Source organism: Hylaeus anthracinus, unplaced genomic scaffold (assembly GCF_026225885.1).
Source record: "Hylaeus anthracinus isolate JK02 unplaced genomic scaffold, UHH_iyHylAnth1.0_haploid 11997, whole genome shotgun sequence".
Lineage (NCBI taxonomy): Eukaryota > Metazoa > Arthropoda > Insecta > Hymenoptera > Colletidae > Hylaeus > Hylaeus anthracinus.
In genome coordinates this window covers 15,790,623-15,813,824 of record NW_026534344.1, presented here as the reverse complement: position 1 = coordinate 15,813,824, position 23,202 = coordinate 15,790,623, and the positions used below count along the sequence as shown (strand labels likewise).

General features: G+C 38.3%; 2 protein-coding genes and 1 long non-coding RNA gene across 3 annotated transcripts in view; 1 reads left to right on the top strand and 2 right to left on the bottom strand.

Moving 5' to 3' along the window:
• LOC128889223 (uncharacterized) overlaps positions 1-23,202 on the top strand; it is a 240,123-nt gene that overhangs the window by 77,780 nt on the left and 139,141 nt on the right. The gene's annotated exons all lie outside the window — the stretch shown is intronic.
• Positions 3,851-4,909, bottom strand: LOC128889589 (uncharacterized). The gene has a single exon (XM_054147314.1). The coding sequence runs from the start codon at positions 4,907-4,909 to the stop codon at positions 3,851-3,853; it is 1,059 nt and encodes a 352-aa protein (XP_054003289.1).
• Positions 13,506-16,817, bottom strand: LOC128889257 (uncharacterized). Its single transcript, XR_008460401.1, has 2 exons — positions 16,400-16,817; positions 13,506-15,345 (listed from the first exon to the last, which is right to left on the bottom strand). It is a non-coding gene; the product is annotated as an uncharacterized LOC128889257 (long non-coding RNA).

Here is a 23,202-nt window from a genome sequence, read left to right as displayed (position 1 = left end):
CTTTTTACAAAGATAATTTCTATAGTGAATGACTTCAAATAATAGAAGATGGGAAATCAGTTTGAATCCTTTAAGGTTTCAAAAGTACGCGGAACGCATTGCAGGAAGTCACATTGCAAGAAATTTATGAAAAAAAAATGTAATCACTTTATGAGTAACATTTAAATGCAACAAGACTTTCTGTCATGTGTCGTGGGTACTTTTGAGAAATTAAAGGACTAAGTCTGACCTCACTTTTTCTATATTATTGTAATACAATAAATTATGTGTTACAAATAGTGGATCTCTGATCATTTTCTCATTTTCTCATAATTTAAATTTGTTCCAAGACTCTTTGCCATGCGTTCTGTGAACGTATGAACTGTATTGTAATACAATAAATTGTGCGTTAGAAATAGTTGATCTCTGTATTCATTTCTCATTTCTTCTTTAATAAATTTCTTGCAATGAGACTACCTGCAATGGGTTCCGTGTACTTTTGAAACCTTAAAGGATTTAAACTGATCGCCTATTTGCTATATTATTGTAATCACTTTATTAGTAACATTTAAATTTTTGGGAACAAGACTTTCTGTCGTGTGTGGTGCGTACTTTTGAGGATTTAAAGAACTAAATCTGAGCTCTCTTTTTCTATATTATTGTTTTACAATAAATTATGTGTTACAAATAGTGGATCTCTGATCATTTTCTCATTATTTAAATTTTTTGCAACAAAACTTTCTGCCATGCATTGTGTGCACTTTTGAAAATTCCAAGGACTGAAACTGATATTGCAATACGATAAATTATGCGTGACAAATAGTGGATTTCTTTTTTCATTTCTTGCTTTATCTTTAACATTCGAATTTCTTGCAGTGAGACATCCTGCCATGCGTTCTGTATACTTTTGGAAACTTAAAGGACTGAAGCTGGTCTCTTTCCTATATCTGGCTTCAGACACATTATGTATATTGTAGACTCTATGCTTAATATAATAAAAGACAAATGTATTTTTATTTTAAGCTCTATATTAATTTGCAAGTAAAATAAAGATTGTATGTGTTATTTACAAATAAAATTAATGTCATATGAATAACGCACAATTTATTATATTACAATACCAGATTCAGTCCTTTAAGTTTTCAAAACCACACAGAACGCAAGGCAGAAAGTCTTGTTGTAACAAACTTAAATGTTAAAAATGAAGTGTGAAATGAAAAAAGAGGTCTACACTATTTCCAACCTACAATTTATTATATTATAATACCAGTTTCAGTCTTTTACGTTTCCAAAGTACACACAACTCATCGCAAAATGTCTTGTTGCTAGAAATTGAAATGTTAAACACGAAATGAGAAATAAAGAAAGAGATCCAATATGTGTAACGCACAATGTATTGTACTAGAATAAAATTCACAAGTATGCACAATGCGTGGCAGAAAATCTTGTTGTAACAAATTTAAATGTTAATAAATAAAGTAGGAAAATGTACAAAGAGATCCACTATTGGTAACGCACAATTTATTGTACTAAAATTCCAGTATCAGTCCTTTAAGTATTCAAAAGTACGTACAATACATATCAGAAAGTCTTGTTGCAAGAAACCAAATGTCACAAATCCAAACTGACAGTCACAGGTTAGAAATGAACGAGCGGCATGAGTGACAACCATATTACGATTCCGACCGACGAGCCTTGCCGACTGATTCCGAGAGTCGACGAATCGACACATGGCCTTAGCTCCTATTGGCTAAGTGTTGACGAAAAATTCCTTGTCAAAGGAAAAGAAAAATGCTGCCATTTTGACACATTCATGATATGATATTATGATATCTCTGTTGTTCGTGGGCCGATTTGATTGATTTTGGTTTTATTCGAAAACTTATGTGCGATTTACATAAGAAAAATTCCTTTAGATTTAGAAAATACAGCAGGCATGACGAGATATTAATGACAGAAATTTCGGGTTAGGTTGGAATCGCGTTTTCTCGAGTAAAAGATACACGGTAGCGCCAGCGCCAGGCATATACGGGGAGGCTATTTTTTCATGTACTTGGCGTCGAGACGCTACCGCGTCTTTAGATATCGGTTTCCCGGTGTCGCGAGTTTCGGCGCGGTACAATGCGGTGTCATGGGTATCTCGAGGCCTCTGTCGCTGCGGCGCGCTACAATCGTTCGGGGGTAGGAGGATTTCGGGGAAAAGGAAGCGTAGCGTCGGAACTGAAGTTATTTCTTCAGTTCCGTGATTCAAATTATGAAATGCAAATAAACATGTTAATAAATAAAAAACAACAATATTTGGGGGTAAACCCCGAGGAAAAAAGACCTTGCGGCCAAAAACCTCGTAAAGTATATTTAAAATTAAATAATGCATGCATACATATGATTGTGTAAATTGTGTATTTATGTACGTATGCCAGAATGCCTGCGTATGGCATAATCATTCTACAAATCATGCATGATCGCTATAATTCAGATGACGACGTCGAGTCGTCATCGGTAATACCGATTAATAGTAGCGTTTATGATTCGGATGACGACGTTGAATCGTCATCGGCAATACCGTTTAACGGCAGCGTTTATAATTCATATAATTTTGTGTTATGCGTTATCATTTTATGTTAATTGCGTACTTTTAATATAGTAAGAATTCGAATACGATGTAGACGATGTGTCGTAGTTGATGCTCTTCATACAATTGTACGAAACTCGGTTTCTTTTTGCAAATTTCATGTTAAACATTTTTTTTTTTGTTTTAACACCGACAACGGATCGTAATCGGCGGCGTTAATTACTTCAGACATGTATAGCATTTGTCTGAGAAGTTTATCAATGACCGAACTGGTCGCGCGATATTCAAACACTTGGATCTGTTTCGATCCAACATGCTCCCCCTCGTTGCGAGAGAATCGAGAAAAAATAAGGTGTTTGTCGTGTGTTGGTATATATTTTGAGATGTGATACATAATATTATGCTACATTCGGCAATAGACACAACTGTGTAACATTTCTTTTAAATGTTCCCTGCGCCGTTTTTATAGTAGCGACTCGTACGTTTCCATTGTTTCCGGGATGAACTTCAAGGACCACTCCTAGCTGCCATCTCATGCAGGGTTGTTTCTTATCGATGATAAGGACAATGGATTTAGGTTCAAGCTTGTCGTTATCGTTGAACCACTTCTGTCGCTTTTGTTACTCGCTCAAGTACTCCAATTGCCATCTTTTCTAAAAATCTTGACGGGCCTTCGTAAGGAATCTCCATATCTTAAGGCATCGCAATAGGATCGTTGGGATCAGTACTAATCGAGCATAAAGGCCTAGAATTTAGAATTGCTTCTGTAACTGCAGAATCGAAGACTATAAGACGCAACGTTTAATAATCTTGAATAGGAAGAGAAACGTTCGAAGAAATCGTTGGTGAATGTGGTCGAAATGAAACATATGGTTTTTCTCAATCCTGGTAGCTCTGAAATAGGGAAATCAACGCTAATAGGTCACTGGACTTTGGGTTGCTCGAGCCAGGTGGACCCTCTGAAGCAACTATGGTTTTGTAGAAATTCCGAAGGACTCTGTCCTCGCGATAAAGCGTCTGCCCGATTGTCGTTAGTTCGTATGTGCCGCCATTCGATCGGGTTATCAAGAGCTTGAAATTCTGCAACACGGTTTGCCTAGAAAGTTTTCAGCAAACGTGGTGATTTTTTAAGTCATTGTAGCACAATCGTGGAATCTGACCAGAATATTATCCGGTTTATCGGAAAGTTAAATGTAGGATGAGCTTCTTTATAAAGACGAGCGAGAATTTGCGCACTGCACAATTCCAATCGAAGAATTGTGATTTCTTTGATCGGAGCGACTCGAGATTTAGAACATGCTAGACGAACAAGAACGAATCCGTCAGACATGCAGCGTAACCACGCTTACTAGCGTGGCCGAAACCATGGATCTCAATTTGAATTGGATTTTCGTTTAAAAGTCGGCGGTCAACATTCAAATCACGAATGAACTCGAGTTGTCTAGCGTACACACTCCATCTAGAATACAATTCTTGGGGTACCACTTCGTCCCAATCGATCTTAATCTTCCAACAATCTTGCACTATCAGCTTTGCGGATAAAATAATAGGACCTAGCAAGCCTAATGGGTCACAAATTTTTGCGATATTAGCCAGAATACTCCGTTTGGTAATTTTGATGGATAAGTCGATTGAATTTACGGTGCAAATGAATTTATCTAACTGGGAGTTCAAAACAACTCCTAGTGTTTTTAATATCGGATTTTCTTCGATTGCGTGGTCTAGATCGAACATTTTTTCAGTAATATTATCGAACGCGTGATGGTGATTAGAGGCCCATTGACGCATGTTGAAACCGCCGCTCCTTAAAAGTTCAATTACTTCGTTGCGAATTTGTAATATTTCTTCAAGAGAATTAGCACCCATTAATAAGTTATCTACATATAAATTGCGTTTTAGTATTTGCGAAGCACATGGAAATTTCGTACTTTCATCGTCTGTTAGCTGAGATATTGTACGAATCGCTAGAAACGCAGAAGAAGATACGCCAAAAGTCATGGTATTGAGTCCACAAACCCTGATTTCGTCATTATGATACCACAGAATGGGTTGGTATAAACGGTCTTCGGGATGGATCAAGACCTGCCGGTACATTTTTTCAATGTCGGCCGTTAAAACATAAACATGTGAGCGGAATCGCAACAGTTGTTCAAAAAGCGCGAGCTGAATGGTGGGACCGACCATTAAAGCGCTATTCAAAGGAATGCCCTTGTGTGTTCTTGCCGACGCGTCAAATACTACGCGCACCTTGGTGGTAACACTACTCACCTTGGTTACCGCATAATGCGGAAGGTAATAACCGTCCTCCGTTTCGCAATTAACAAGGGACATGTGTCCCATATCAATATATTCTTGCATTACCTTGTGATATTCCGTTTTGAGACTAGGATTCGCAGTTAGTTTTCGCTGAAGAAAATAAAATCTTTTTAACGCTTGCGAGCGTGAATTTCCGAGATCGCGATTACTATTTCGAAAAGGTAAACGTACAACGTATCGACCGTTTTCTTTGCGTACCGTATTTTTTGTATAGTGGGTTTTGCATAAGGATTCTTCTAATGACTTTGATGACTTAGAATTTGCATCTTCAATTACCCAAAATTTCGTCAGTTGTTCGTATAAATTGGTTAAATTACAAGAAACTACAGAACTTTTTTCTTTGCCGTTTAAACCTCCGGCAACCACCCAACCTGAGTTTTTTGTAAAACTAAGGCGCAGTTATCACGCGACAAACTAATTTGACCAACTGAAACCAATGATAACATATCTACTGGCCAAAGTATATGGAAACGGGGATCAGTCAGTTTTAAATTGGCTGGGATTTCAATTAGCTCCCGCGGAAAACTTTCATCTGGTACGAAATCAGCTATTTTAGGAAGAGTCAAAAAAGTAAAATTCTTTGAAAAATCGCTGTGTATAGAGCGAAAATGTATTTCGACGCTGTTCTTAGACATGGTGTTCATTCCATTGACAACACTTATTCGAATAGGACAAGCGCGCTTAGAAAGCTTTAGTTTATTCGCGAATTCTTCAGTCACGAAACGTGTCGTCGCGCAGGTATTGAGTAAAGCTCGCGCTTCAATGTGTTACGTGCCGATATTTTCATTTTTATTTTTCTTGATTTCGTCGGCAGGGATGTGTTCGAGATGGTTTACCATCCCATATTCGTTCTAATCGAACACAAACCTAGCCTTTGACAGTAGTTCATTAAATTCATTTTTGAATAAAGTTACACATTCCTTCCTTGAAATCAACGTCGTCACGCCATTTTCACCCTGCTGGCAGTGCCGCACCTTGTATAAAGTTTGTAAATATGTTCAATTGTTAATATTTTAATAGGTTTAGTATTGTAAATACGTTAAATGCGTTGCTTGTTACGAATGAAAGGCGTTAAATCATGAAATGTAACAGTGGCGTATACATGTACAATTGTTGGAAAGATAAGCACACCGAATATTACCATCGCGTTCAAATATCACGGTTACAAATATCATTGGAAGAAGGACATGTAAATATCGCGCATTTAGGTTAAACCTTTATTTTGCTATTTCTTCTCCATGTACGCTCCGAATACCGAAGCTGTAACTCGAATAGCTGCGTGATTCGTCCGCGCGCACGTTGTCGCTAGGACGAATCGAGCGGTTTGGTGGGCGCGAGGCGCGAGGCGCGAGGCGCGAGACGCGGTACAACTCGTAAACACCAAATTCTTGCGTGTACCGAGTCGCGAAATCTTGAAGACTTTTTCTATAAACTGGCGACGATCACGCGGTTCTAAGATCCTTTGTCTCCAAAGCTTCTAGAACGTTCCATCGAGTTTACGTGGTCGAGCAAGGCACGAGCCTTCTCACTTCTCACCGTACAGTCGCGAAAGCGTGATATTAGTCCGGGCGAATAATTCAGAGCAGAGTTGCAGTATTAAATTCATTTTGTGAAAAGTGAGTGATAGGCAAGGACTCTTATTCCTCGTTAAAATAATTTTATTTTAATTTATTTAAAGCATTTTAGATTTAGATTTTCTTTTTCCTTTTTGTAAATAGTAATTTCGCTTTTGATTACGTAAATTATAATTCTTTCACGTGTGTGTGCTTTCCTTCAACCACAGGGCGATTCGAACAACGCACAAAGTCGAGATCAGCGTTTACTCGATTTATATTGTAAAGAGATTTAGTGGTGAGTTGATTTTTTTCTTCCAAGGAATATTTTTTGTATAAATATTTATAGATGTATTTTATTGTGACCACTCGGAATATCAATAAATGATATTTCATTTCCGGGGAATCCCTCATTGATGTTCTCGGGTGGTATTTCCATTCATATTTTCAAAAATATTATTCCGACAATTTTATTGTGTTCTTTATTATATGAAACTACAATTTTATTGTGTTCTTTATTATATGAAACCACAATTTCTGGTTTCTGGAATATCAATAAATGATATATTTCATTTCCGGGGTAACCCTATCTGATATTCCAGGAACAAATATATATGTATTTTTTTTTCCTCATTGTTTTCTTTATTAAATGCGTAACTGAATTTTCGACGATTTCATATGTATATTTTCTGTATGAGATTATAAGGAAGGAAAGTGTATATATTAAATCTTGTCGATCAAACGTACATTTGATCCAAATCACATAACTCATTGTATTATTAAAATCAATACCACGAAAATATTAATTGAATAAATATTACAGTGCCATGTTAACAATAGAACATTTTTATAGTTGAATTAACCGCTCGCATCCATTTGAAATCCCAAATCTTAACTAAAATAAAGGACATAGAAATTCACATACGAGCCAGGGCCCGTACGGGACTGCTGTGACAAAGACCTGACCTTGCCGATAGGCAAGTAAAATATATATAATAATAATATTTAAAAATTATTTAAGCTGTGACGCAGGAATCTGTGTCCCACGTCACAAATGAATCTAACGCTCGTGTCACGAGCGCATACAATGGCCCTCATCATTAATTGAGACCGAGATGCACGCGAAATGGTAGAAAACGTGTCTTCGCCTAGTCATTGTGATTTATTAATTCCAGGTGTTTCAATCGACTCCTTCTTAGGCAAATATCCCGAATGTGATGCGGTTTGATTTAGAATATTTGAATGTAGGAGTGTGGGATGAAATCGACTGCATCGTTTACAACGGGACGAGTTACATACACCTTGATGTACACGAAGACAGTTACGACAAAGCCTTTTTAATTTTACACATTTCCATCGCTGCTTAATGTTTAGTCTTTCGAACACGGGGCACTTATAGATGAAGTGATTTCCACGACAATGAGCGCAAGTGGAAGAAACTTCAGTAACTAACGTTTTAACTCCTAAATCAGTTCATCGCGCCTTCGATGATTGCGTTTCTCGATCAAATCGACGTTTTCCACGTGATTCGTCTCTATCGCGAGCGGCATCGTGTTCTAATGTACAGAGCCTGAACGCGGTCTCGCTGACAAATTTACAGAACTGATTGAGATCGGGAAGAATATCGAGACTGAGAGATTCCTCCCATTTTCTACGAACATGTAGCGATTCGAGCATGTTCAAATGTTGATGGACCTCATCAATAATTTTCGACAACCCTTCCGGAGTCATGATGGTCAATCGAGGGATGTCGAGGATGGCGTCGTAATGCTTTGATACCATAATGTGTCTTTTCTCGTACGAATCGACTAATAAATTCCATGCGGTTTTGTAATTCTCCGCAGTGGCATCAAAACGCGCGAGTTTGTTTTAAACCGCGCCCGTGAGCGAATTCTTCACGTATAAAAATTTGCTCAATTTGCTAATGTCGGTATATGCGTCGACTATAGCTAAGAAAGTGTTTCTAAATGAAAGCCATCTGTTATGATCTCCGTCAAATTTAGGTAATTCTGCAACAGGCAGTTTGAGTTGCCGCTGTCTTTCGACAAAAGTCGAATTGCCAAGAGGATTGTTCCCGACCGTATCGTTGAAACGAGACCCGCCTGCGCTCTGCATGTTTTCAATTTTCGCTGCGATATCATAAAAATTGTCTTGTATTTCTGTCATTTGCTCTAACCCTTCGTTAGTGTCGTCTAATAATGCAAGTTCGTCATGGAGCTCCTCGTACGCGTTAAATAATTCCGTGACGCGTTTAAGACGAAGCTTAGCGTTTGTATTGTCGATTTTACCTTGCTCAAGGGTAGTACGCAAAGACGTTATTTGACTTTTGAGCGTTTTGCGCATCTGAGTAATAAAGGTTATGCGATTTGACATATTGATTAATTGAAAATGTGAAGTGTGATGCTAATATAATCAATGCGATATGAAAGAACGAAACTGAACAACCTCGTCACAATATTCGATTGTCCCTAATTAAAGGATACGCGTGAATGTCCGTTATCCTCTGTATTCACGCACTATCTCGTTCACGCTCGTCTAAAATTTATGCGTCGTTATTATTAAAGAAAATGTAACTCAAAATGCAAACAAATTAATAACGTAGTTAACAGAACAAACGGCTTATCTGATATTTAATATGATACGTAGACTGCAGGCGACAACCAAGCGTGAGGTATCTGGGAGGGTGAAGACGACGTCCCTTTAATGATAGTGAATCCCAAGTATGTCAGCTGTGGCTCGTTCGGATTGCACTCTTTGTTTCAATATTGAGTTCCTGGTGAGCACTTCACACCTCATAGGAGGCACCAATTTTTGTGGTAGCGTCGGAACTGAAATTATTTCTTTAATATAGTAAAAATTCAATAACGATGTAGACGATGTGTCGTAGTTGATGCTCTTCATACAATTGTACGAAACTCGGTTTCTTTTTGCAAATTTCATGTTAAACATTTTTTTTTTTTGTTTTAACACCGACAACGGATCGTAATCAGCGGCATTAATTACTTCAGACATGTATAGCATTTGTCTGAGAAGTTTATCAATGACCGAACTGGTCGCGCGATATTCAAACACTTGGATCTGTTTCGATCCAACAGGAAGTTATGGCGGGAGTTGCCCTAATGGGGTCGGATAAACAGCGTTAGCACGAGTATCCTTCCCGGAGCGAGTAGCCGTGGAGATCCGGAGACGTCTGTCCAGACAGTGAGCATCTTACCGGCGGGTGGGGTATTCCCCCGCCACGAAGACCGAGCTTCGTTGTGGGATGGCAGGCTAAAATGTTTCACCGCGTCCGAAAAGGGAGCTCTTTGGTCGATCTCTTCGGACGCGCCCCGTTGGAAGAGGACAGTATGGGTTTATAGAATAAACAAGAGAGAGCGTTTGTGCGGCGAAATGGATCTTTAATCTGAGAGCTAATGTCTGTACAGTATCGCTCGCCCAGGCGTTCTGCCTTCCTGGGCAGCGCGACTCGGAAATTATGCACGGCGCTCCCCACTTTCAGTAGTGAGAGAGCGCCGTGCACTAGCGTGGCGCGCGGTTCCGGCCTGGCGGCGGCCGTCGGAACTGCCAGTGTGGAAGGAGGACCAAGCGTGGTGGGGCGCGAGTGCGAGAGGAAAGGGTCGCGACTACAATTCGCGTTACAAATTTCTTAAATTGATATTATTTATTTCAATTTAATTTTAGTTAGTTTACCTATATTTATCTATTTAGTTAGTTTGTGACGGGGCAGACTTTTTCTACCCGTCACGAAGGCACCTTGACCCCCGGAAGGGCCTTGCTCCCTCCTCGCCAGACACCCCAGGCCGGAGGTGGTCCGCGAGAGTGGAGGCATGAGAGAACCGCGGTCAGTAGGGACACCCCCCTTTTTCACGCGCCTTCACCCCTCGCGGATAGAGCCGCGTCTTCGCGCGAGCGCGGCAAGTCGCCGGTCGCGGTGTCCTCCACCCCAGGACGGCGGTGTGGCCACCACCGAGAGGACTGACCACCCTCGGGAAGGATACTTCCATCGCCCAGCGACGCTGCCAAGAGGGGAATCCTGAAGATGTCATGGTGGTGGCACACCGTGAGGAGCCCCTACAGCTCTAGATGCGGAGAGCGCGAGCCGGCGGTGAAATTAACGGTTAACCATGAGCAAAGACGGATCGGGAATACGCGAGCAAGCCCTTGTGGGTCCGCGAAACCCCAAGTCCTTTTTCTTGTAATTTTGCGCAAGTGTGGTGACCCCCCCCCCCCTGTCCACACCAGAGGCTACATCGGGGACATAATCGGGAACCAGGGAGTCCGAACCGGCGGTTTTGAGGTAGGGCCCATTGGTTGGGTTTCCTTTTGTAGCGTGCGTGGGTGCGAGAGTGCGGATCGTGTGTGTGTGTCCGCGAGCGTCCTCCGGAGCACCCCTTTTCGTCCGCGACAGGACCACCACCGGAGGGAACTCCGTGAGACTTCCCTCCGTCCGTTTCGCGAATCTCCCGCGTGACCTTGCGCGGTTTGAGGGCGCGCCGCGTTTCGAAGGAGAGGGCCCCTTCGAAACGCAAAACTGTTAATTCCCGGCGTAATCTTTTTTTCGATTGTATTTGATTCTAGGGCGGACTATTTGTTTGCGTGGTCTCCTATAGAGTTAAGTCGCGCCTGTTAGGTATTCGTTTTCTTTCCGTCGGATACTTTCTTTTTGTATCGGGAATTCTGCGTCGCATATCCCTTTCGGCGCGTAGTCGCCACCCCCTTTCCTCAACGGTGTGTGTACCGCGGAATTCCCCCGCGTCGGTTTCGATTGAATAAAGAAATCCGATCAAATGTACGCGGATCAAAGTTTATTTCCCCCTTTCGACCTCCCCTGAGTTTCGCTCTCCGTAGAGCAACCGGAAGGACGAAAGTAACGGACGCGTGCTCTGGGCACTGGCGCCCAATTATTCTAAATAAATTCGTGCGTGGGAATTGTGCGACCGAGCGTGTCGAGTAGCGGCTTTCCCGGCCGCCCACGCGAGGTACGTCACAAGTTTACCTATATTTGAATATTATGAAATTGGAACATGTATATTTTTTCCATTAAACCAAATTTTATTTTGACTAATTACAGGAACATTTATTATATTAACATGATTAGGAAGCCAATTAATCGAATATCCTAATATTGAACTTAGTCAAATTTGAACATTCATGAAATCTTAATTGGCATAAATTAATATTTAAATATTTATAAATAGTTAATGGTATAATAATTATAGCAACACCGCATGTACAAACTACGTATTCGTACAGAACAAATCAGAGTGAAATCAGTGTTCGGCCATATTGTGACTCAGCATGCAGAATTTCTTCACTTTAAGGTCGCTTAAAAGAGCACATTTAAAAATTAACTTCGGCGCAAGTCGAATCATAAACAATGACCAGGGAGTCGAGCTTGAACTCTCGTCAGAGTAAAACGTGTTTGTAAACACGAGCGATCGAGCGGTTGCTCGCACTTATTTTGTATACGCACGTGCAGAAATCATAGTATCGCGAGTGAACAAGAGGTTTTCAACAACGGGACACAGTTTACTGTACCCGGTACAGTTATAACTAATTAAAAAGTAAAACAAAGTTATCATCATGAATGTTTCTGGTAGCAGGGACATTCATGCTCAAAGTGTTCAAGAATCCTCTCAATCATCAGTTAACATGAAGAATATTTCGTATGCTAAAGCAGCTCAATAAAGTGTTTACCCAAAAAAGGAACAAGCAATCGTCACTGATTCTGTTGAAGGTCTACCCATCAAAGAATATGCAATCGCTATTGGACAGAAAATTGGCCCTACAAATGTATTATTTATTTCTCGAATTTCTCACGGCAGAGTGTGCTTATATCTAGGTTCCCAGGAAATAGCAGATAAATTAATAGAAATTCATAAAGTTATTAAAATAAATAATCATACACTTGAACTTAGGCCACTAATCTCCAAAACGAAGAGGATAATTCTGTCAAATGTGCATCCAGTGATTCCCAATAGTGTTGTAGAAAGTAAATTAAGTGAATACAATGCCAACCTCAAATCACAAATTTTCTATATAAGAGCAGGTTGGAACGACGCTGGATATTCACACATCCTTAACTTTAGAAGACAAGTTTATATTGAGCAAGATGATGTCGTTAAACTACCGGAATCAATTCAAGTTGAACATGATAATACTACATATTGAATCTACATCTCAACTGAAAAACTTTCCTGTTTTTTATGTAAAAAGAAGGCCACCCGGCCAAACATTGTAAAAACGTAGTCTCTAATAGTCAAACAACGGTTCGTAATAATCTTCAGTCACCTCAATCTATCTCTGAAAAAATTAAAGCTCCTAAAGAAACTGAACAAACGACAAATATTGATAATACTCTCTATTCAACGGCTCAAGAAATTAACTTATTTAAAATTCCTGTTTTAAAGAGACAACTATCTACTTCTTCAACCTCTAAGAACACTAATGTAAGCATAAATTCCATAGAAGAGGAAGATAATGATCATAGTGAACCGTTAACTGCTAAGAAAGAAAAATACACCTTAAAACATCCTAAGAAAAAAATAAAAACGCAAGAGCCTCCAGAAGATATTGAACACCAACTTCAAGAAGCAGAACGTTATTTCCAAGAGAACGCCGTCAACGCTCCCATCAACTTTGTCAATCTTGCACAATTTCTTACAGAATCCTACGGAAATCCAGATGTAAGAAGCACAGCTCTTAAATTCTCCGAAGACATCCCTTCACTTATCGCAATGTTAAAAAATGTGTATAATCATATAAAGCAAAAAAAACTGAAGCGTCGTATCACAAGAACAATAAAAAAACTTGACAATCGTGAAATCTCCTACAGTAACACTGAAGAAGCTACTTCCTCGGACGAATGATAGTCAGCTCTCAGAACACACCATCACCAACTCTACAAAGTCTCTACACATCAAGTTCTAAAGATCCAGCTAAAGAGTTAAAAATGCTATTCTGGAATGCAAGAAGCATAAATAAACATAAAGAAGAATTAGATATTATTTTGAAACAAGTAGATATTTTTATTTGTGTAGAATCTTGGTTGAAGGGTAACGAAAGGATAGAATCCACGCACGTGGGGGAGGTATTATACTTTTTATTCGCAAAAATCTAGCATGTACAGAGTTCACTAGCTTGAGCTCTCCTGACTCTACAGTCGAGATATGTGGCAGAAATGTTAACAATGTTAATCCTTCTTTTAATTTGATTATTTGCTAAAGAAATCCAGGTTTCAATCTTTCTGAAACACAATGGGACCAGATTATCAATAACACCAGACTATCTAACAAAAATTGCATATTTATGGGTGACTTTAATGCGCATCATACAGCATGGAATTGCTCTCAAAATGATCCAAATGGAGAAAGATTACTTCAGTCTATTGAGAATTGCGATGTTTTTTTACATAATACCGATTCTTTCTCCCATATAGATCTATATAGAAATAAAACATCTAATCTCGAACTTATACTGTCTTCAATCACTTTTGCAAATAAAATAATAGTTACAACACACGATAAAACCTGGGGTTCTGACCACTTTCCAATATATATTAACTTAAACGTAGAAAAATATATATATCACAGAAAATCGTTTAAATTATATTCAGTACGAACAAACTGGGATGGTGTTGCACAAGCCCTTGATAGTGCATTTGATCAATTCTACGCTTCAGAATTTGTTCAGGCTTCACTGCATGAAAAATATAAAATGTTAATGGAAACCATAACGCGTGCTGTAAAAGAAAATACCCCTAAAAAGAACAAAAATGTTAATAATTCTAACCATAGAAATCCAGTTCCATGGTGGGACTCCGAATGCGACAAAATTAAAGAACAAAGAAAAGAGGCATTCAAATTATGGGAACGTACGCATAATTTGGAGAACTTAATAAATTATAAAAGAACAGTTGCTTTATTGAAAAAAACTTTTTTTTAAAAAAAAAGAACATGTTTTAAAAAATTTGCGGAAACTATTAATTTCCGAATTAACACAAAGTACACTTGGAACAAATGCAAGATTTTCAAAAATAAATGGATCAATACTCAACCGACACATGTAACTAAAAACCTACAAATTGAAAATGAAATAAATATATCACTTAACAAAATAAGTCCTCCATGCGTGCCTTCGGACCCAAATTATACACCTGTATGTAAAAGTAACGCTTTTCTCGATGCTCCTTTCGATTTATTAGAATTTAACCTTGCTTTAGACTTGAGAAATAGCAAATCGGCCTCAGCGTTAGATGGCATTGCCTATCTAATTCTTCACACTTTGCTGATAAAGTATAAATTGATTCTGTTGGACATATTTAATGCAATGTTTGTTAAAAATGAGTTCCCATCAGACTGGAAACTTTCATATGTCCATTTTTTAAAAAAAGCAGATAGCATTAAAGTCCGCCCAATTTCGCTCACATTGTGTGTCTGTAAACTCTTCGAAACCCTTCTTAAAAATCGTTTGCAGTGGTAATGTGAACATCATAATCTGTTGCCTAAAACTCAAACCGGCTTTCATAAAGGACAGTCATGTATCGATAATCTGGTCAACTTAACTTTGTATGTGGAAAATGGATTTAAAAACAAAAAGGACAAAAGGACACCCTTGCTGCGTTCCTAGATGTACAGGGTGCCTTTAACAACGTGTTATGCAATATACTGATTGCTAAATTAGCTTCAATTGGTTGTTCTAAGAACTTCATTTGCTTCATCAAATTTATCACTTATGAAAGATTTATCTGCACTAGCTTTACAGAAAATGATATTAGGATAGTTTCTAAAGGCGTTCCTCAGGGTGAAGTATTAAGTCCTCTTCTTTATACGCTTTATGTGGCTCCGATTGCATCAAACCTTCCTAAACATATGGTTATATCACAATTCGCCGATGACATAGCTCTATACTCTAAATTAGCTTTCCCTAAAAAGTGTAAAAATCTTCTTGAGAAATCAATTTCAATAATCAAAAGTAATCTTAGATCTCTAGGCCTTGAACTTTGTGCGCGCAAAACCGTCTTGGTTCATTTTAATAGAAATAAAAGAGTCCCTGGTGAAACAGAAATAAAAATTGATGAATTGTTAATTAAATCTAGTGCCTCAGCTCGCTTTCTAGGAATTATCTTCGCTTATCAATTGAACTTTACTTTTCACGTCAACTACATTCAAAATAAATGTACAAAAGCATTAAATATAATTATATTTCTCTGTGGCATATGGTGGGGATCAGACCCAGAAACTCTAATCATATTATACAAAAGTTTTGTTAGATCGTGTATTGATTATGGGTTATTGGTATATTTTCCAACTCAAAAAAAGAATATTCTAAGATTAGAAAGAATACAGTTATCAGCCATTCGTGCAGCTTTACGCTATCGAATAAGTACTCCAATTAATGTTATTCTAGAAGAATCAAAGCTCACTTCTATTGAAGATCGGGCTAAATTTCTAGGTAATTGTTTTATATCCAAAGCTCTTTCTAACACACATTCCTTAACTAATATAAATATTCACCTATTTTATCAAATAATTAAAAAATATAAACACAAAAGGAAAAGGCTTATTCAACAGTGTATTGAAGATACTCTTAATATAATGAAAAATAAGTTGTATACAAATAATCACCTAGCTTTGTATGACACAGACTACAAGATAATAGCAAATTCAAACAGAAAAGCTCAAATAATAGTAACATAGAATTCATCTGGATTCCGTCATATTTAGGTATTCATGGTAATGAAGATGTTGACAACTTAGCCAAGAATGCCACATTGTTTGAACCGGATAAAACTATACTAATCCCTCATACAGACTTTAGAGAATTGCATAAGTATAATGCTATTTCCAATACCAAAAAGCACAATCAAAGTCAAGGTCTAGAGAAAGGTAAAGTGTATTTTAAACGCTATGTCAGCACAAAGCAAAAACCGTGCTTTATGGTTCCACAATAAAAATATTGCAAGAAAAGTTATAGTAACCATTAATAGGTGTAAAGCTGACCATTATAATCTTGCGGCATCACTGGCGCGTGTAGGGATTACGAATCAAGCTAATTGCAATTGTAACCATATCTTACAAGACCTAAATCATGTTCTTTGGCAATGTCCGTTATATCAATCTCAAAGAATGACACTTATCGAAAAATTAAAACAGTATAAACAGTACCCACCACTGGACATTAAACCTCTTCTCGCAGAGTGTAATATTAAAATTCTATTACAAATGTGCAAATTTTTCGATGAATGTGTTACGCTATCACGTGAACTTAGCTTCATGGCATGTAGCGCCACAACGCGGAATAGCTTAAACACTACCGCATGTAGTATATATTTATATTAAAATTAGGAGCGGAATTCAAATGGATTAACGCATTAAATCAACGAACCGCCACGTACATTGTTAAAACATTCGACGTGGGTGATCATGCGTGGGAAAGTCGAAAGTTAGGAGAGAAAAGGGAACGTTCGCTGAAAATACTTAATAAATTCATTATAGGCCACGTCGAATCGCCGTTTCCGTTGGAATGCATTTCTTTAGAATTCGAGTCGAGTTAGCTTTTGTTCCAGCTCGTAGGATCCTTGAAAATAACAAACTCGCGCTGTACCTCGGTTCGCGTTTCCGGCGACTTCTTCAAGAGGGTAATAAATTTTCTTAAGGGTTGCTGTGTCTCGCTGGCGCGTTTTCTCTCTCTCTAGACCTCCGCGTTTTCCTTTTTCACATGTAGCCCTGAGATCGATGAAGATCACCGATAGAAGGAGTAGGGCGCAACCCCCGATTGGACCAAGACAATCCGAAGGGAGGATTGGGAATCTTCCGGAGAAGGGAGGATTGGGAATCTTCCGGAGAAGGGAGGATTGGGAATCTTCCGGAGAAGGGAGAGAAGCAGCAAATCGAGCAAAGATTTTTCCAGAGAGATCAATCGTAATCGAACCTCGGGGAACGAACTATGAAACGATTTTTAAGCCAAACGAGTCGATATAATAAACGTCTTTGCTTGTTCTTAAAAGTATTTCGAATTTTATTTCACGCGCCTCTCCGGGCAGAGCGGTTCAGCGCTCCACGGGCACCTTACTCACGTCAGAAAATTCCCTATCACCGCATGACGCGTTACGCAATAAATGTAACTTACAAATTTAATTATTCCCTAGGCAATACCTAGTTTAACTGTTTAAGGGGGTAGACACGGCACGTGACCTGTCCGATTCGGCAGGTCGGTATTACAGCAGCTACTCTCTGCATAGAAATGGTATTACCATTAGATATGCGGCAGCAGAGGAAAACTAGATGGAGCTGCTCGTTATTGCCATACAGTATAGTTTCTTCTCAACAACATATACTGTATACTTCTTCCTTGAGTGATTCCGAATGCTCAGCGTAGGAAGTAGTAGTATTCTGTTCCGCGCTGCATATTACGTTTGTGTAGTGCGGTCACACTTCATCATCGCACGTGCATATACAAATAGGAGCTAGGTCCGCGCTATCGAGAATTTGGGAAACTTTAACAATTTTTTACGCGACAACGGTTCGTCTCCGGCATGTGGCTCCTTTGAAGCTTTTTACCTACTCGCCGAGTAGAATTTTTTAAACTTAAAAAAAACTTTGACCTCAAATTTCGAGGTCATAATGGATTTTGAGGACGGCTTTTTTTGCAAATGTCCACCGATCCAGATGTGTACAATAACCCCTGAAAGTGGTGACCAATCATTTTTATACACCCTGTACACCCTGATTTCATTTATAAAAATAAAGAAGTTTAATACAAATTACTTTTTGAGTTGATACTAAATGATTATAAAAACTGATACCTACATATCCTGAAAAATCCATTATTAATGTTTCCTATTTCCCATAAATATTTTAAAAGAAGCGTTTAAAAAATATTCGGATAATGTGAAATTTATGTTTATAAGATGCGTATTGAATATTCGGGCAATGTTGAATAAATCTTGAAAATTAAGAGATTCTAAAAAAAAATTAAATCAATTTTATATTGTGTTTCATTTATTCATAGATTTTACTTTTATTACTTTATCTCTTGTGATTGGATTCAATCAAACCAAGTTATTTTAATTTTTTTTACCTCGGTAGGAATTTGAATATCAGATTAATATATATTTTATATTCGGGAAAAAATATATTGTTGCGAATATTAAATAAATATCTATTTTATATTCGTGAAAAAATATTTTGTTGCGAAAATCAAATGAATACCTATTTTAAATTCGTGAAAAAATATTTTGTTTTGAATATCAAATAAATATGTATTTTATATTTGGGAAGAAATATTCCATTCTAAATATTGAATAGATATTCATTTTGTACTTAAAAAAAAGAATATTTTTTTCTAAATCTAGAATAAACATCATATGTATATTTAAATATTAAAATGAGATTCAATCTCTTTTATTGGATGAATCTGTATTCAATATTTTGTGCTACTAGAGTATGTGAACCTGACACCCAACTGCCAAAAAATTAACTTTTTTTTACGGAAAATGATAGTGTTTTGTTTCGATTTTAGTATTAGGTTGTTACAATTATTTTTCATGTATCAATTGATGAAACTACAAACGAAATACTATCACTTTCCGTAAAAAAAGTTAATTTTTTAAGTCAGGTCCCACGTTCACATAGCTTACAAGGAGACATCACCTAGTGTCCCCCGAATTATTTAATCAAATTTTTTTTATATGTAAAGAAGGGTATGTAGTACAATCTCTGCAAGTGACAAGGCGCGACTCTCTTTCCTTTTCGAGAAATAAATTTTTAAAAATAGCTAAATTTTGATTGACGAGTGCCAACTATATAAGAGTCGGAGGTATTATAGAAGCAGCGTTGCACAGTCGATAGAGTACCATGTTGTGAAGGCAATCTTTTGCGCTGGAAGCGGTCCGATTCCGGTAGGAGTCGCTTATTTTTTTGTTTACTTTTTCTTCCGTTTGTACCTGTCTTGTTATGGAAACTACATTTTTATATATTAAGATTATTTTTATAGAATATTGTGCAATTTTTATGTTTTTTATCTCATTGAAAAAGAAGGAAGAAAAAAAGAAACGAAGAAAAAAAAGAAAGAAAGAAAAGGGAAAAAAAGAAGAAAGAAGTTGTGCAATGTTTGTTTAATATAATTAAATTGTTATTTACAAACTATAATATATAATATTTACGAACTATATTGTATAAAAATAATATTAATATATAAAAAGGTAGTTTCCATAATATACATGATACAAACGGAAGAAAAAATAAAAAAAAAATAAGTGACTGCTACCACGATCGAAACGCGTCCAGCGCAAAGCTAGAGTTTTGAAGCGACGACGACAGTAGAAAGAAACAGTTCGATGAAGAAGGAAGAGAGACTGAGAGTCGACGCTGGCAAATGTAAGGATACGGGATCGGGATGCTAAGCGCGATTTCGACCTCAGTGAAATGGCAACAGTGTAGAGAGACGCTGTTGTGAGAACGGCAACATCGCAATTGTATCGAATTCACGTTAGCAGTCGTCCTCAGTAAGCGCCATCTCCTATCGATTGTCTGAACTAAATTTGTGACGTAACTTGCTCTACATTATCGTCAAAATAGCGGAACTCGTCTTTGGGAATGTTTTTACGATTTTTCGCTTTTTGTTCTTATATTAGCGTATTTTGGGTTGAATGAGGTCTCATTCGAAAGAGGAAGGTCCAACGAAGGGTGCTCTGGTCATCATTTGAGTCATAAAATCCATTTAGTAACCTAAAAATACTTTCATTCTACGGATGTGTTTTGCTCGACTTTTGTTCAACTTTGGACGCTCATATTATTAAATATCAACACACTATCGTTCTATCATGACCAGAGCATCCTTCGTTGGACCTTCCTCTTTCGAATAAGCCCTTATTCAACCCAAAATACGCTAATATAAGAACAAAAAGCGAAAAATCGCGAACCCCTTTTTAGGCCCACTACTATATAGTAAGCTGGCGCCACCAACGGACAGTAGGAGAACTACTAGATAGCTGGCAAAAAATTTGTATGACAATATGGCTGCTTCGCTATCGCGCTGTCCACTGCAGCGCTGCTATCGTCTCTGCTGCGGTGTGTGCCAGTAGTCTAAAGACGCTTTTCAGTATGGTTCAGTATCGTAGGAAGTTTAAAAAATACCCGCGGTCATACATTTTTCTTTTTACTCTTTCAGTGCCGGGAGCCGATATATCGGCCCTTGCTGCACTGGCGAGAAGTGCCAGAGCCAATATATCGGCCCGAACCTTGTAGCGTTTTACTATTCGCATTGCGAGAGAACTCTATATTGTCTGTATATTGTTATATAAATTTAATAATGGGAAATAAGCAACATATTTATAAAACTATGTTATACTTGTATTTAATTTTGTCACGATAACGTGGTTCGGTAGCGGTCGAACCGCCGCGAAGGGTTGCGCCTACTCAGCCGGTCGCCGGGGTTCGCTGAGTATAATATGGAGGTAGTCGTAGGAGTAGGGCCGAGTCCTCGCCGCAGGGGGGGCGGGGTACGGTATCGGTAGTCCCACGCTTCTAGATCGCGATTCTAAGGGTGTACGAACCCTTGCACAGGAATTCGGCGGGTAGTCGGACTGCGGGAAGTGGACTGCTAGAGGGAGATGCCCCAGGGGGGTCGAATCGGCAGCGCGAGCAAACCTCTTTTTCCGGGGCGAGTGGCCGTGGAGGCCCGAAGACGGCTGTCGGTACAGACACGTCTTTCAGCGACCAAGGATGTCCCACGTCTCGAGGCCGGAAGCCTCTGAGAGGGGATAGACGGAGTTGACCGCGTTCTCAAAGGGATCTCGTGGTCGTTCTCTTTGAACGGGCTCCGTTGGCGGAATATATGCCGGGAATACAATAAAATGAAACGAGAGCGTTTGAACGGCAAATCGGTATATTAATGCTTGGTACGTACAGTACTGCTCGTTCAGGCGTTCTGCCTTTGGAGCGTCGCGGTCTCGGTGCGGCAAAGTATCTTAGGGTTAAAACTCTCGGGGAGAAACCAGTTACCTCTAGCGGTCGGTTGAAGTTAAAAATGGGAAAACTACCCAACGAGTGAAATTCTCTGCAGTTAACGCAGGTATCTTTACCCGTCGGATAAAGTTAAAACTGCGAAAAGTATCTTACGATTGAAACTTTCTGCAGATAAAGCAGGTATTTTTAGCCTTCGAATAAAAACAATTTAAGTTATCTTTATCCTTTGAGTACATTTACTTCGAATACGTTTTTTTATCCGGCAGTCATCGAATAAAGATAAAGTTATGTATCTTTATTCAATTTTCTATTTGAATAATTTTTTTATCTAAATAAGGTCCATCTCTGCTCTACGGTAAATCGGGTGGATCGAGTAGGTTGGTTGTCGTGAGAGGGAGCGGGAAAGAGCAGAAAGGGGCGTCTTGATAATGTTTCATTATAAAGAAATTATGTAAAGCTGTTACCATTGGAAAGATCTTTCTGAATAAGGGGGAAGGTGTTGTGTGTCCTGATGGCTCCCCTCGGCGGGATTCTATTAAATTAACTAACGCGCCAAAATTCAATATTGTACAGTGTTGTAACTGAAGCAATGCACAAGATCATTGTTATGTAAAACCATTGCTGAGGTGTAAATCACTTACTCTTAAAACAAATAATTGATTTGATTGGTTATAAATTTTGTTTTAGAAACAAAAATAACATTTTACTGTTAAAATTATATATTTAATTGGCATTCATTAAACATAACTGTTCGAAGCAAGACATGTTTGTTTAATTTTCATAAATAACTAATAAATTGAAATATTCCTAAACGCCCATACAACAGTATCCCCCTTAAAAAATGCAAGAAAGTAGAAAAAGATGTGAAATTGAAATGAGCAGCCAGTACATGAAGGTCTTTTCCAGTAAAGTGCAAGGTGACACTGTGTAACATAATATCAAATTCGGTGCTTTCCAACTATGCGCAGCTTAAATGCTGTGTTCAACAGTGCAGATGTTCAGACTCTAATGGCAACTCATGTAAACTGACTGCTCCGAACTTTGGCGGTGAAATGAAGAAGCTAAATAATGTATCAACCACAAACTGAGACTGTTTAGACATTTGCCTAGATGTCCGTGGCCTGGAAGTTAAATGCTTGGCGTGGCCAGGCAAGGTCAAGGTTTTGATGTATAAGAATTATCTTAAAATGTAAAATAATGAAAATGCACTCATATTGTCAGCGTTTTAAACTGACAAATTATCTGAAAGCCTGTGAGAGGAGAGGTATCTGCGTCAATGAGTGTCCTTAGAAATATTATAAAACACAATGAAATGAAAACGTACTCATCTTCTCAAAGTTTTAAATTGACAAATTATGTGAAAGTCTGCGGGAGAGATAAAATAATTTTTTGGAAAAAAGATTTAACCGACTTCAAAAAAGTTACAGTGAAAAGTATGAAATAATTTCTAGTTAATTTATATGAATACGCACTAGCTCTAGATATAATTGCGTAAAAGTATTGGAAAATGGAGTGAAAAGTGTGAAATAATTTCTGTTTAAGCTGCATTGTTATTCACCATCGTTTGATGAATTTGGTTAAATTATTAAATACATCATATTAAATGCAATGCACCTTTTTCGGAGGCGGCGCAGATGTAAAAACTTTTTAATTCCGGTTTGGGTTACCTTTTGGTAGAGGCGGCAATATTGAATGCTGTCAATGTATACATGTTTATTGTCTATGTGGAATTAATAGTTAATGTATATAGTATGTATACGGAAATATAGTTTGAGTAGATTTGGGGCGCTTTAGGGGGGGGGGGGGGGGGGGG

Coding starts and splice junctions, on each gene's coding strand:
- LOC128889589 (XM_054147314.1), bottom strand. CDS start 4,909: ATGCAAGAATATATTGATATGGGACACATGTCCCTTGTTAATTGCGAA.